This window comes from Centroberyx affinis, unplaced genomic scaffold, assembly GCF_046629955.1.
Source record: "Centroberyx affinis isolate AG114_WGS23_722 - 3 ecotype Tasmania unplaced genomic scaffold, CSIRO-AGI_Caff_v1 ptg001738l_1, whole genome shotgun sequence".
Classification (NCBI taxonomy): domain Eukaryota; kingdom Metazoa; phylum Chordata; class Actinopteri; order Beryciformes; family Berycidae; genus Centroberyx; species Centroberyx affinis.
In genome coordinates, this window is record NW_027280142.1 from 186,652 (window position 1) to 201,617 (window position 14,966).

At 42.5% G+C, this 14,966-nt stretch overlaps 1 protein-coding gene across 1 annotated transcript; it reads right to left on the reverse strand.

Moving 5' to 3' along the window:
- Window positions 1–17: 17 nt before the first annotated feature.
- On the reverse strand, window positions 18–14,438 carry LOC139651970 (phosphatidate phosphatase LPIN2). Its single transcript, XM_071528877.1, has 20 exons — window positions 14,398–14,438; window positions 10,633–10,833; window positions 10,385–10,480; window positions 9,973–10,250; window positions 9,352–9,459; window positions 8,919–9,027; window positions 7,802–8,768; window positions 7,536–7,629; window positions 7,084–7,271; window positions 6,847–6,940; window positions 6,659–6,728; window positions 6,346–6,438; window positions 5,833–5,891; window positions 4,784–4,934; window positions 4,468–4,616; window positions 4,049–4,135; window positions 3,733–3,885; window positions 2,866–2,980; window positions 2,218–2,321; window positions 18–1,871 (listed from the first exon to the last, which is right to left on the reverse strand). The coding sequence occupies exons 2-20, from the start codon at window positions 10,822–10,824 to the stop codon at window positions 1,721–1,723; spliced, it is 3,258 nt and encodes a 1,085-aa protein (XP_071384978.1). The 5' UTR covers window positions 10,825–10,833; window positions 14,398–14,438; the 3' UTR covers window positions 18–1,720.
- Window positions 14,439–14,966: the final 528 nt, after the last annotated feature.

Genomic DNA, 14,966 nt, shown 5'->3' on the forward strand with positions numbered 1-14,966 from the left:
ACAAATAACATGGGTAACAACCACGCTTTGAATACTGGAACAAGAAAAACAAGAAGTATCATATTTCAAATGTAGTTTATATTTAGATAAATGTGGTTAAAAAAGTACCAACCAACAGTGTTCCTCACCTCCAATGCACTGCATCTCCACAGAGTCCATGTTCTCATTTTGGATGACATCAAAAGATGCTCAAAAATAATAAATATAATAGTATCATTATAGCACAAAGGCACAGTGCCAGGCCAAACCATTACTTATCAATCCCTCTAAAGGCCTGTTTGCTTGTCTCTGGAATGTAACGGACTGTGGATCTGAACCACTTCCCATTCATGTAGTATAAAATCATTTCTAAACTTGGTAGTCTAGTACCTCAAAGGAAGACGGGAACCAAATTACTTTTGTGAAGCACTTGCTTCACAATGATCATTTGCTCAAATCCACCTCCTATTGCAGTCCTCATGTATGACACCAAACTGATGCTAACTAAGCATCACCACCAGATATTACTCCACATCATTCTATAGGCCTAACTCAGTAGTCAATACTACACAAATTAACACATCTTCTCTTCATGCCGCTGCGTCCAAAATCTAGCTTCACATCCAGAGCTCTAAAGGGATTTCACTCTCCTGAGTAAAAATATAATTTCAAAACACTCCTGTGCTTGAACGATTGAACTAACTGCATTGTTCAATAAGAGCAAAACCCAGCCATCTCATACTCCAGTTGGGGTCAAATACACTCTAAAAAATAATAAAGCATTTCAAATACATTCTTAATCCATATTTGGTTGCTTATTACATGGGGCTATTAAACCACCTCCCTATCACACTCAAGTCCAGAGACATTCTCTGTTGTCAGCAACACTGACACACACAATCTTTGGATTTTGTTTTTTGGGTTTTCTCATGCCCTAAAATCACTATAAAAGAGACATTTTCTTTAGTCTTTTCTCATCAACATTATCACTGCTATGAGCTTCAAGGAAAATCAGTCACAGAAAACAGGAACAGGTAGTTACACTGTTTTGGCATTGAGAGGGTTTAGGCATCATTTGATATCCCAAGGACATCTGATACAGCTCAATGTCTATTTCTATAATCTTACAAACTGTTTTTGGTCCATGTTTGGAGCTCAAATGTGTGCCAATGTTACAGTCACCATGCAGATATACAATCTAAACTCATACATGGGAATATTTATGAGACTGGTACAGTACAGTAACATAAAAACTAACATAAAGTACTTTGAGGAAGTTGTGTCTTTGTTCATGTTCATTTTAAGGATGCTCACATATATTTTGCAAATACAAATTGCAAAATAATATGTAAATGGCCATGGTCTGCGTAAGAGCACTGAGATCAAGTATTGCATAGCAGCCTACAAAGTGATTCTTGAAATGTACAGTCCATGCCCATATGATGCGTTAATTTGGCTCTATCTGTGAGTTGAGTGAAAAGACAATTGCCTTTGTGTGTTTCCAGTTGGTTCAGTGTGATAAACAGGCATTGTAGAGCTGGCAGGTCGATCAAAGGCAATATTCAGGCATAGAGGAAAATCTTTTCTAACTCCTTTATGGAAAAAGAGAGAAGGAGAAAGAGAGAATGCAAGAGAAAGTGTACGTGTCCATATGCTTTTGTGCTTGCCCCCCATTTGTGTGTTTGTGTGTGTATATGTGTTCTTTGGGGGGCTTGTGGGGTGGGGTGGGGGTCAGTGGTGTCTACAGTAGTGCGTCCAGGTCCATTTCTGGCAGGGGCTCCCTCCAGTAGGAGAAGTGGCTGTAGTCGGGGCAGTCAAAGGCAGAGGACGTGCAGCCCCTGACAGAGAGGACCGGGAAGAAATGCTCCACGATGTCACCGAGGTGGCTGTACCTGCAACACAAACACACACACACACACACACACACACACACATAGACATAAATGGGTAGGCACACTCAGGAAAGATGACAAGTGACTGAGCATGTGCTCAGGAAGTGGAGTGGTGAAGTTCCCTGCCTCTGGAACAACATGTGTGCCCCTGTTGTCCTAAGGCTGAATCCCACCAGAGCTTTCTCTCCTGTGCCTCCTCTCTTCTGTCTCCCTCTCTACTTCCCCACCGTCTAACTAAAGAATAGAAATACTAAAAGGTGAGTGAACTGCACGCTCTCATAAAAAAAAAGAAAAAAAAAAGTGGCTGTACAGTTGTGTTCCTCTCCATCTTTCGTTGCACACTTACGAGGACTTGTTCCCTTTAGTCTTCTCCTGGATGAGCTCTCCTTTGGGGTTGACAGTAAAGATCCTGGTGTCAGGAACACCAACCTGCTTATAGGCATAGGCATCCTGCAAAACAGAGGGCAGTGCAATGATACAGCTAGCTTCAGTGTCACTTCAAACTTTGCAGTATATACACTAGCCTTACACACTATATACAAGGGTCATTTGGACGAAACAGCAGTAATCTGTCTATGAATCATTAGCTTCTTGACCATGGTTATGCTCAAGACGGACATAACGAGCTTAGCTAAGTGTTTATTGTTTGTCCACATGCAAGCCCAGGCTGTATTTTAGGCTTTTATGTTTCTCACACCTCCTTTCTACCTGCTAGTCTTTCAAGTTTAAGGACGTTTGGGGTGTATTATGGGATGGATGAGATTGACCACCTATTTAGCTATGGATAAAACTAAATAGGTGGTCTCTGCCTTTTTCACCACAGGAGCGATGTCTTGTGATTATGCGCAAGCCAAGGACTGTGGTAGAGGCTGAAAGCACTGCTTTGAAAGCACTGCACACACCACTTAGCCCTGGGAAAGCCATGACTTGCATTAGCCTTGTCACTGAAGGGCAGCGACAGTGCTGAGAGTGGGCAATGGGCAGAGCTGCTTACGTTGGTCCTGTTGCCGAACGCCGCGTAGAAGGGCCGTCTCTGGGGGTTGAACAGGTCCCTGATGTCAGTCAGACAGGCGACCTTAAACACCTCTGGTTTCTTCTCAATCACCTCTCTGCATAGATTAGGACCGACAGTTCATGGATAAAAGTGGATATATGTGTCCTCGACTCCTTGCATACAATTGTGTATTTTACAAAATGTAGTAGCTGAGTATTACTATTTACTGGACACCTCTGTGATGCAGAGGAGAGACCACTAGAGGACAGTAGTACATGGACTTTCTAAATAGTGATTTTTTAACATTTCATCAGTGGATCTGCGCTTTAAGAACAATTTCTTTTGTAACATAAAGATGAGTTTGCGGGCTATTTTATAGGCCAATCTAATTAGCTCAACCCTATATTTATGCTACAAACCTATCAGCCTAGAGTATTTGACTAAGCCTACTTAACACAGATGGGATTTGGAGAAGCTTTGGAAACAAATTATAGGTAGTAGCTTTAGATAATAATTTCTCCAGAATAATTTGGAGACCCATTTGAATACCTTCCCACGACCTGCCCTTCACTCTTGACCCAGACGTAGAGAAACTGCTGTAGGACATTAGCTTGGTAGTAGTATACATGCTTTAGTAGCTGTGTAGTATTTTTTAGTAATTTTGTCTGTACCACGTATACTATAGTACCTGAGTAGTGGTATGTGTACTAGTTACCTGTACCTGGGCCAGCAGTGCATGGACTGTAGGATTGGGCACTAGTTACATAGTAGTATGCACTATCAAGTGTCTGTGTAGCAGTGATATCCTACATACTATGTATTGGTGTGGTACAGAAAAAAGACCGTATAGCAGTATGTACTTGTTACCTGTGTAGCGCTGAAAAGAGGCTGCTAGGAGCCAGCAGCACAGGGCCTTTAGGGAGGACTGTGCCTTTGTCGTTGACCCACTGAAGGTAGTCTTTCGTGATGCCAGCCATACCTATAGCCCGTGCTGAACAATACAGGAACTTATAGCCATTTCTGCAAGAGGAGAGGAAACCATGTTACCATTACCATTAGAATAGAATAAAAAAATAGTTAGGATTAAAACAATGGTGAGAATGGTCTCATCACATGTTTACATAAGTCACATCTCTTCCCATTGGACTGGTGACAACATCTTCCATAAAGTATTTTTACATACTGGTGTATTTTATGGTAGAGTTTGGCAACGCCTTGGTGTGTCCAGTCTTTACCAAACTGAGGTAGGATATGACCCAGAGCATCAGACCTATAGGAGACAGAAAGGCTTATCATAATACTGTTAGCATGTGCACACGCCCATGCCCACACACACACACACACACATACACACACACACACACACACATACATAGGTGAGATGAGGACTATTTGTTCTCACAAAGACAAAAGGACATACATACACTCATACATACACACACACACACACACACACACACACACACACACACTGAATGCCATAAAGTTGCCAGCGATTTTCTTTTATAATGTATCTTTCTAAGGATTTAGGAAGTCTGTATAAATTGTAGGTTGGTCTATTATTACACTACACCTTACAAGGTAACATGTGGTTGTTTTTACTTAGTGATGGTGCCGTCTATGTCCGATATGATGACACGGTCATCCCAGTTCCACAGGTAGATGGCGGCCTCACAGCGACAGGTGCCCTGGTATTGAGTGGTCACACTGAACACCACCTTGTTGGCCCCTTCACGCAGGTTTAGACGCCTCTGGTTATAGGAGAGGAGAGAATGAGCTTTAAGTAAAGTGGACTACACCACAAGGAAGCCTGTAAAAGCTGGCAGATCTAGCACTTTCTTTTCCTTGTGTAGAAGTATATATGTGTGTGTGTGTGTGTGTGTGTGTGTGTGTGTGTGTGTGTGTACGCGTCTCATACTATCTGTTCAGAAGTGAGACGTAGTGACTTGCGGTACATCTGGCTGATACACTGGGCAGTGCTAATGGTGTCTATTGATAGGCTGGCTGGGATGATGGCTTCTCGGCCTAGCCCCGCCTCCACATCGCTGTCCATGTCATCCAAAGTGGCCCTGGGGAAAACAGCACATATGCATCACCTCTGTCTGTGTATGTGTGTGTGTATGTGTGTGTGTGTGCGTGTGTGTGTGTGAGGCCAGTGGTTTAACACTTAATTAAAGTTGCCAAGCTGGTGCCTTGCTGATGGAAGGGTTAGGGTTATCTCTCAGCCATAACTCAAAATAGAGGTCATTTTACTCTGATGTCTACAAGCAATACAAATGTAAACAAAAAATGTACCCAAACTCACAATAAGCTGTCACATACTTATTAAGGTCTGTGTGCTTAGTAAATGTTGTCCTGTGACTTTTCGCTAATGTGCATCATGGTCTGTCCTTCTATGTTATCCTATCTCTGATACTCTGCTACATGTCATCTTGTGTAACTGGCTTAACATTGTCCTCTGGTTTTGTTCTTAATATTTGTTTTTAATTGATATTGCCATTCATGAAATCTGGCCAGGGACTATAGATGAAAACTGGCCTTTGTGGCCAACTCTGGCACAGAATGTGCATTAATGTGCATTATTTCTGCCGAATAATCAAAACATAAATTAATAAAACATACTGGTAGTACTTGTATCAGTCTCTCCAGAAATCAATTTGAAAGTGAAATAAATATCTGTAATCCAGTACAATCAAACCTAAGCACAGCTAGCAGTGGAACAGCAGTGGATCAACAGGGATCACCAGATTCCAATTTAGAAATGGGGTTTCAATCCATCTGTTTTTAGAGTGTGTGTGTATACATGCATGTGTGCAGGTAAATGCATGTTTGTATTTGGCATTCATTTGGCGCTATATTTGGTAAATGCATAAGCATATGCATATGTTTATTGTTTTATGTATTAAATAACTGTTATACTGTTTAATGTGTGTTGGATCATTTATAGGTTCGCGTGAGGTCACTTACTTTATTGTGGAAGGAACAGGGACTGATGCCTCCTCTTCTTCCTGCTTTGAGTTCTTTGCCTGAAAGACAAGGAGAAGGTAACATTATTAGCTACTACTTTCAAGTGGCTATAGTGTTTCAGGAGATGACAAATAGACAACTCCTGATTGTTTTCACCAAACACCATTCACTTCACCCCTGAATTGTTTCCATGTCTCCTGTCCTCATTCCTATTACATGGATATAACACAACACAACCCTAGCTAACAAGGCCACACCTACAGTATACAACCCATTTAAACATCATGCATGGATGGATTATTGCAATTCATTATAACAAATACAAACATCTAACTTTTCCTCTGTTGCTGACAGTGCTAAAACCAAATGAAAGTGTGTAGAGATGTCTAGACATGCAAGGCTAAATTAACTAGGGTAACAATAGCAAAGTTCTGTACACAATAATCCAGCACAGAGGGACCAGTGATTAAAAATCAGAATCAGAGTCACTGGAAGGAGTTCAAACCACTCTACCTGGTTGGTGTCCATGTCTCTTCTCCTCCAAGAGAACCACCAGCGGCCAGACTTCTTGGGCATCTTGTCTTTCACCAGCCGCTCTATGGCACTCTGTATGGCAGACACACAAAAACAGGAGGCAAAGGTCATATTAGTCCTGTCATCATCCTCACCAGCTCACTAAGATTAGCTGCTTCTCTCCTGCTATTTTCTGTTCTGTATTTGTGAATCTATTAAACAACTTAGTAAGCATGATTGTTGCTTTTGAGTGAAGATGAAGGAAGCAGAATCAACATTATTGAGGTAATGTTGTGTAAAAACAGCAAAATACCTTGGGTAGATTCTTCTGGAAAGTTTGCATTGACAATACCATCGGAGCAGCCACTGCCCAGTTATAATAGCTGTGAAAGATGAAGCAAGCCAATGAGCAGGCATAGACATTGAGAAGATCCAACTGAGCAACCACAAAAACCAACCAAAACAAATCAATTTAAAGTATTTCTGATTCCTGACTCTTACTTGGAGTTGATGCAGATGACCAGGTTTGGATCCTCGATGATTCCTGGGTTGTTGACAAAATCCTGGTACGTCACAATGTGCTCCATAAACTTCTCTGGATCAAGAGCAAAGCAAAATGTATACATTACAGTTGATTTAACCCCATTGATAGAACAACTTTCCTGGGAAATTCCCCTTCAGCCATGCACCAGTGTATATTCCAAACACCAACACTCTTACACACTCTCACCCCCTTACCTTTGTTGATTTGGCTGGTGTCGCCCTCGCGTCCGCAGAGGGACATGCTGACGTCCATGTGGTAAGAGGTGGAGTCTGACAGATACTCTGTACCACTATCCATGGCCCCGCTGCCCACTGACTGAGGCGACTGGGTCCCTGAGCAGGAGCTCTGCTCTGCTCCCTGCCGAGACGCTCCCTCTGACTCACTGTAGTTACAGCAGATATTTGCAGTCATTGAGACGCATATCACATCCATTTCATCTCCATTTCATCACATTATACAGAGAAAACAACAAAGGAAAGTTGTTATTTCAGTGACACTGTTGAAATTAGTGCCTTCATTTGGGTGTCATTTTCAACATAAGGATTTCATCAATTTAGACCTCAGATAAGTGACCATTCAGATATCATTCACAAATTAGTCATTCATATGTATTGTGTAAAGGATGACTCATTACTTGTCTTCTTACCTCTTAGGGAAGTAGAGTGCAGCCACCTCAGGGTCCAGCTTGGTCAGGTCATCCAGGTAGATATCTGGTGGTCCCAGGTCCTGACTACGTTTACCTGGGACACAATGACATGTGAACACAACTTGTCAAAATTGACCTACACTGATGTAGGAATTCTTGTTAGCCCACAGCCTAAAATGTGACTGGAATGATGCATAGAGTCTATAGATACAATGAGAAGAATAAGGAACAATTAATAAAAGGGATAGTTGAAAGGAATAATTCACCTTTCTTCTTGTCCTGCTGCTCTGTTTTGGAGGCTGCTTCAGAAGAGATCGCCAGCTCTTGTGCAACTGTCCAACTGGCCCCAATGTCTGTCACTCCAAATTTCTCTGCAGCCTGGTTGGTCAGTAGGCCTTCTGTTGACTTGTCCGTCACTCCAAGCCCGCCCTCCTCCACCCCTCCCTCAGTGTAGGGGTCGATCCCACTATCACCCTCACTGACAGGGACGCCATCTGTGGGACCCTGTTCACTTGGTTCGGATAAGACACTGAGCTGTTCTGGATTTTCTTTGCCATTTGATGATTCTGAACTATCTGGGCCTGTTGCTGTTATGGAGCTAGCAGTGGCTAAGTTAGCCGTGTTGTCACTGACGTCTGCTGTGACTGTGCAGGCTTTGCTCTCTTTATTGGGTGGTTTTTGTGCATTGTCTGTTTTTGCAATGCTGATTGTGCTATTTTTGCTTACAGGGCTAATTATATCAGTCACAGTGCTGACAGGATCAACACTAGTTGTGCTTTCTTTGCTGGCTAGGCAGTTAACATGAGCAGCATTAATCAGGCTAGCTGAATGAGCAGAGGACTTTCGGTGCTCTTCCTGCTCCAGGAGGTCCTCAGCTGACTCCACTGTCTGTGGCATGTCCATTTGGGGCTCGTGTGCGAGTGTCTGAGTTGAGTCCATGTCAATCATCAGTGATGATGCAAGAGACTCAGAGAGCTCATTGGGGGTGGAATGGGCTATGTGAGGGCTTTTCTCCAGGGAGAGAGGGGTGGTTTGTATGGAGTGGCTATCTAAGTCTAGGGAGCGAGTCCTGGGTTGTGGCCTGACCACCGTTACACTGCCCACTCTGCCACAGCTAAATACAGGTTCAAAGCCCATATCGAAGGAGTCCTGTCTCTCAATGGTGCGGAAATGAGAACTGTCTGAAGGGGGGATGCGCTGTAACTCCACTGACAACCTCTCCGACTGACACAGCTGTGAGGGAGAGGGAAGAGAGTGCCGTTTGAGACACTGTGTTTCAACATGACAATCTGAAAACTACAGGATTACCACAGCATGAGTAGGCACTGTGATAAAATTACATCATACATCTGTGTGTGTGTGTGTGTGTGTGTGTTTCCATACCTTAGGAAAACCTCCCCAGTTCCACTGCATCTGAGGTCCAGAGGACTCTTGAGGTTTCACCAGAAGCTCAGAGTCACTCTTAGGAGAGGATGACCGACTGTAGAACGCACTAATGGGAAGGAGGGAGATAGACAGAGACAGAGACAAAGAAAAAAATAGATTAATGTTAGGAGAGGAGAGAGTGAATGTGGCAGTAACCTGGCTTGTGACTATAAAGTCAGATGCCTGAATCCTCTGACCAAATGGGAAAATCTAAGCAGGAAAAAATAATCAGTACCACTCTCCCTCCAGTACCACTGTGCAAGGCACTCAATCTCCAACTGTTCCAGTGGAGCTGCTCAGTAGCCGACAGTAGAAGACTATGGTGATGATAATAATAATAAAATAAAAAATAACAACAACAAAAATAACAATAGAGATTATCCTTCCTCACTTTTCAGAGGGTGACCACTCTCCGTCTGAGTGTGGGTGAGTGTCTCTGGCCTGTGTGGCCCCCAGCTCCTCAAATGGCTCCTCAGACAGTGAGTAGTACACTGATTTACTGTTACACACACAAAAAGACACATTTTTTTTTAAATAGTGTGTTGACATCAATGGACTTAAATTATTTTCCACTGAAATTAATGAGCAACAAATGAAACAATGTCTGAAAACTATCTCCTTCAGCTCTAAGAGAAGAATGAGAAGAAGACAACATTGCAGAGCCAGTCAAAGACAATGTGCTGATATTTGTTGTATTTTATTTGTAGAGAATACCACTGTGGAAAATCTATGAACTCTGCGCTATTTCTCAAAAGTGTATTTTCACCATTTACTGATATAAAGCCCTTGTTCTGTCTGCATGAAAGCAAATGTTTTAGGAGTATTATTAGATAATATTGCACACTTGTGATATACCCCAAATTTTAATGGCTGTGATGCAACAGTCTTCTCGATCTCCTCTGCAGTTCCATGTAATCAGGAAAACTCAGGGGAAGCTAGTGAGAACCCTTGAACAAGTGGACAGATCAGGTCCATCGGAGCAATGTATTTCTTAATTTTTTAAATCACTGACCTGGCTTTCATTGGTGTGACAAGCTCGTCTTTAGCAGGACTCTCCTGCTCAGCCTGGTCCCTCTCTCTGTCCCGCTCCCTCTCTCTTTCTCTTTCTCTTTCGTCCGACGAGGAGCTGGCTTCCTCTCTCAGTTGGGTGTCGGAGCGCATGCGTTTGCGGCGGCGTTTCTTCCTGCGGGCGCCTCCCCCGGCACTGGAGTGTCCCTCTGTGGTCTCCTCTGCCTCCTCAGGGATCTCGATAGGGATTGGGGAGGTGCAGAGATGGGCTGGGACTCGGGACTGAAGGGGTTAAAAAGAAAGTAGGAAGTGCATTCATGACAAGAGGACTGCCAACACAGTTCCGAGAAGAAATCTGTGAACATGGATAATTTGCAGATCTGAAGCCAATTTCCATCAAATGTCAGTCATCATACCTCCATATTCTCATTTTCCTCCACAAAGAAAGCCTCTCCATTGTCCCCCAGTTTCATGTGTAGGTGAACTGGTTCTCCATTAATCTCAATGTCCACCTAAAACACAACAACAACAACAATCAATGTACGTGTCGGTGAATGAAAAAGAACACAACAAAGAAGTAGCAACAGTGACGATATTGGAGCGAAAGGGTCCCAGTGAGAGAGAGAGAGAGAGAGAGAGAGAGAGAGAGAGAGAAAAGGCTCACCACTTTCTCTTTGGAGCGCAGCACACCCAGCTTGCCAAAGCGGACGTGAAAGGGGGAACACTGGAGCGATCCATCAGGCTGGCGCACCACGATGACATCAATGCCTCCGGTGAGTGTGGCGGGGTTAAGGCCGCGGTACAGCTCCTTCACCGTCACAAACACTGTCTCCGCCAGCTGGCCCACAATGTTCATGATCTGGGACTAGAGACAAAACACAGAGAGAAAGAACAGTGAGGCTGAGTGGCATTACACAGAGACAAAAACTATTTGTCATCAATAGGCTCTATGGTCGAAGCCTAATTCATGCCAAGTGTCCTCTTGTTAAATTAGCCTTTTTTTACAGACAGTGCCTGTTTCACAATTTGGCTGAACTGGCCATGACATGCCACTTTTCATTTCCGCAGTCACTCATCTTCCCAAACAAGAAAAATTACAATGATTTTGAAGACCAATACCAAAAAGCAGACAGGAATCAGGAGAAAATGGCTAATGTACCATATGCTGTCGCTTACATAGTACACTCACCTAACAAATATCCTATCATCAGAAAAACAGCTAGATTTATAGATATGACCCACTTCCTTACCCAGTTGAAGAAAAGACTCAAATATAAAGAGATTTCAAAGTTCTAGACCACGACTCCCCAAGCCTTCCGTTTGAATGACTGCAAACTGAGATACTCATGTTTTGACCAAGCAATATTGACCTTTGGAATCAGATCTTGATGAATAATGGACTAAAGATCGACAGCTGGGAGAGAGAATGAGATCTATCTCAGACGCTTATCTAGAAGTCACTGCAAGATCAATAGGAGCTACTGAGGTCATTTCCAGTCACGGTGATGCATGTGAAAGGCTTGTTGGGTGGAGAGTTCCACCCTAGATATCAGTGAAAAACCGTAAGGACAAGTAAGAGACCAAAGAGGGCACAAGTTAATTTTCAGTCAGGTCAAAAGGAGGGTCAACAAAATGGTTTGCGTTATGCAACCTCTACTCCCCAACAGGCCAGAACATGTCAGACAATGAGTGTCTTCAAAAAGTCAAACTTTTCCTAAGGCTAATGATAACATTACATTTGACCTAGTTTGCACCTGCATCAACATTGCTGGCCAGTCAAATCTGCTTTTGTGGAATTCAGAAACATCTAGGCTACTCCTAGTCAAAGCATACAGTGGCCTTATTGGACTGTTTATCCTTGTAATGTCAAGAGAATTTTCCTTATGAAGAAATACAGGCTATAATACCTTGCACTACTAAATTCAAAGATGCTCCTTTGAAGTGAAATTTTCATTCTGCAGCAAACCGAAGCAAGAACACAAGACAGTCTAGTTGGAAGTGGGCAAGGTCTGAAAACATGAAGCCAGACCTCCAAAGCATGTTTGGCCCAAAGTCCCACATTACCAATCTCATGTCTTACCCAGAGCAAAGGATGCAGGTGTCCCTTCCCAACCAGGCCTTGTTCCCTTGACCTCCCTTCTGCCACTATCTCCTTCATCCCCCACAATCCTCAGCTGCCTCTCTAGGCTCAGTCCAGTTAGCCCCCCATGTCTCCCTCTGACTGCATGTAAGGATACATTTTGTTAGCTTTGATGACTGAAGCCTCACTACACTTCAAAAGCTTCTACAGTAGTTTAGCCTAACTGCTAAGCCTAAATTCACACTTCCCCACTCGCACTGCACATGACAGCCAGACCAGCAGTTTCTGAAAGGCTCGGACAGTTTATTCAAATACGCTTGGCATGAACATGCACACACACACAAGCTGATCACCAGACACATTCTGGGCTTGACCACAGCTCTCTGGGCCGTAAAAGATGAGCGACTCTCCGGCAACCATCCTCTACCAACACTGGAAAATCCTTCACAGTGAAAATTTCAGCCCTAGGCCTAGCCAACTTGGGAGTACCTCAGGCAAATAACTTGCAAATTTCAATGGATATCACTGCCAATGCTGCCTATGGGAGAAGACAGGATAGAAAGGTAGGCCTATGTTGAAAAATAAATATGATGTCTAACTAATAGAGCAGGCAATAGAGTGGCTGTGGCTAATCACCTTCACAGTGTAGTCAAGCCCCAAAACATTCCAGAGAAAAATGTCCACAAGTGTAAGCTAGCCCATCAAGAAACTGAACTAATGTAAATGGGGACTTGGAAAGCTCCAGGCCTTCTGGTGTGAATTACCCCTTTCTGTGCCAATTCAGGCTTTTCTAGATGTACTTGATTTAGAGTGATACTTGACTGAAACAACAAGGTCAGCTGTATTTAGGAGGCTGGAAGAACACAAAAGCCCACATTGGACAATGGTAGCCAGTGTGAACAAAATGAACAGAGATGGGAGGATGAGAGAAGGGAAAGATGAGAGATGAGGAGGTTAAAAGTGATTAACAGGGACCAAATTATGTTTTTTATCTGTATCAGCATGTTGTTACTCCTGCACTAGACTTAAGCTATCCCTGCACTTATTTTACACAGTGTAAATTAGGGCTGGGTGATATGGTTGAAATCAATATCATGATAATCACAAGGATTTTTCTCGATATCAATATATATCACAACATGGTTCATGTATGCAAAATCATGTTAAGTAATAATCAAATTAATGTTCATCTCATTGAACCGAATGGTAATGTTAGGTGTGGTGTCAAACAAAACAGAAATATTCAAATAATATTCCTACCATACCTCATTTTATCAGAGTTTTAAGTAAAATTTGCTTGTCATCATCAATTTAGACAGCAGAAATGTGTGTCACGATATCAAAATATCTTCATATCATCATGATATGATTCCACTGAAAGACGATAAACGATAATATTGAATTATCGCCCAGCCCTCGTGTAAGTTGACTTAATTCCCAGCTTCACAGTTTTTAAGCATACGTACACATTCATACCTGGGAGCTGCCTTGTCGTAGATAGGTAAGGCACTTAGTTAAGGGAGAGTATTGCTCATTCACTTCTCCTGATGGTGGAGGGATTCAAACTAGTGACCATAAGCTTGATTCCATCACTCTACCCCATCCACCCCACTCAATTAGACAGGCAACTAGGCCCACTTGACATTTGTTGTGGATGTTAACCAATGCCAAATGTGTCATAACTATACTAGTTTCCCAATGCCTGGAGCCAGCCAAGTGTGTGGAGAGCAGCCTTGTTTGTTGAGACTGTGGGTGAAAAGTGCATTTCTTCAGAGATTTGTTCAAAAAGGACAGGGATCTTATCTGATGCCCAAGATCCAGTTAGTTATCCAAAACGGCTATCATTATAGGTTACATATCGTCAATTTAATGTTTAATCCATAGAGTACAAACACAAACAACCTCTGAAACGTTTATCAAGCTATCAAAATGTATACTGTATGTATGTTTGTATGTATGTCCAATCCAATGTTGATCATCTGTAACTCTTTCCAGTCGACAGCCAACACTTTAAGGGCTCTTTAAGAATGAACATTTTGTTCGACCGATATTTCACCCGCTAGACGAAACTTAATTCTAAAACGAATAATAAAAAAAACCCTCTTATTTTTGAAACAACAAGAGCAACGTATTCACGGTGCAGGACTTTAAAAAGAATGTACTTACCAGGGTCAGGGTTTAAACCTGACGTGTCTGCATGTTTACTTAGCACGATAAAAAAAAAAAAGTAAGTTAAAAACAATGCAACTCCGCTACCTGTGACTAGTTAACATTTTCCACGTCTGCTTAATATGTTACAGTAATAGTGTTTATTCTACATTAATGTTAAGAGAGTGTTGAGGGACTTACCTTTCGGATTGCCTTTCAGTTGGAAACCATAAAACCAGGATGCTTCCTAGTATGGTGCGCCTGCGCAAATCACAAGTGAGAACAAGTCAATCAGTAGAACAGCCAATGAGCGCCCTGGAAAAGGTAAATGACCCGCCTCCTATGTATGTTTTGTAAACAAAGCGTGTAGTCATGCATACATGATTTAACTTAGGTTTTAAGTTGCCATTATAACATATGAAATAAGGAAACCTCGGACAATGAATTGATAACTTTAAAAGACTTGTATGTTGATTCCAGGAGGACACGCCAGCTCTAAATACATATCTTAATAATGAAGACAAAACTGTTAATGCTTCATCTCTTCTTTAGTCTACAGCTTTCATTAACATAATCTGCTGACAAAGATAAGTTATTGTCGGCAGTGCATTATAGCTGGATGGTGCACGTGATGGAGCTGAAGTGGGCATATATCAGGATTAGCACAATATCTGAGGGAGGCCTGTTAGTTTAGTGACTGCTTGTCCAAGTGACCAACTTGTTGGAAAAAGTTGTGGTTTATTGTCTTAATGTCAGGGAAGTATAGTTTT

Bases quoted from the DNA above. Each gene is read 5' to 3' on its own strand.
- LOC139651970 (XM_071528877.1), bottom strand. From the start codon at position 10,824: ATGAACATTGTGGGCCAGCTGGCGGAGACAGTGTTTGTGACGGTGAAG. The intron at 9,028-9,351 runs GTGAGGAAGGAT...CCTTCCCATTAG, and splicing joins GAGTGGTCACCCTCTGAAAA to TGCGTTCTACAGTCGGTCAT. The intron at 2,981-3,732 runs GTAACAAGTACA...TAATCTATGCAG, and splicing joins CTCTTTTCAGCGCTACACAG to AGAGGTGATTGAGAAGAAAC.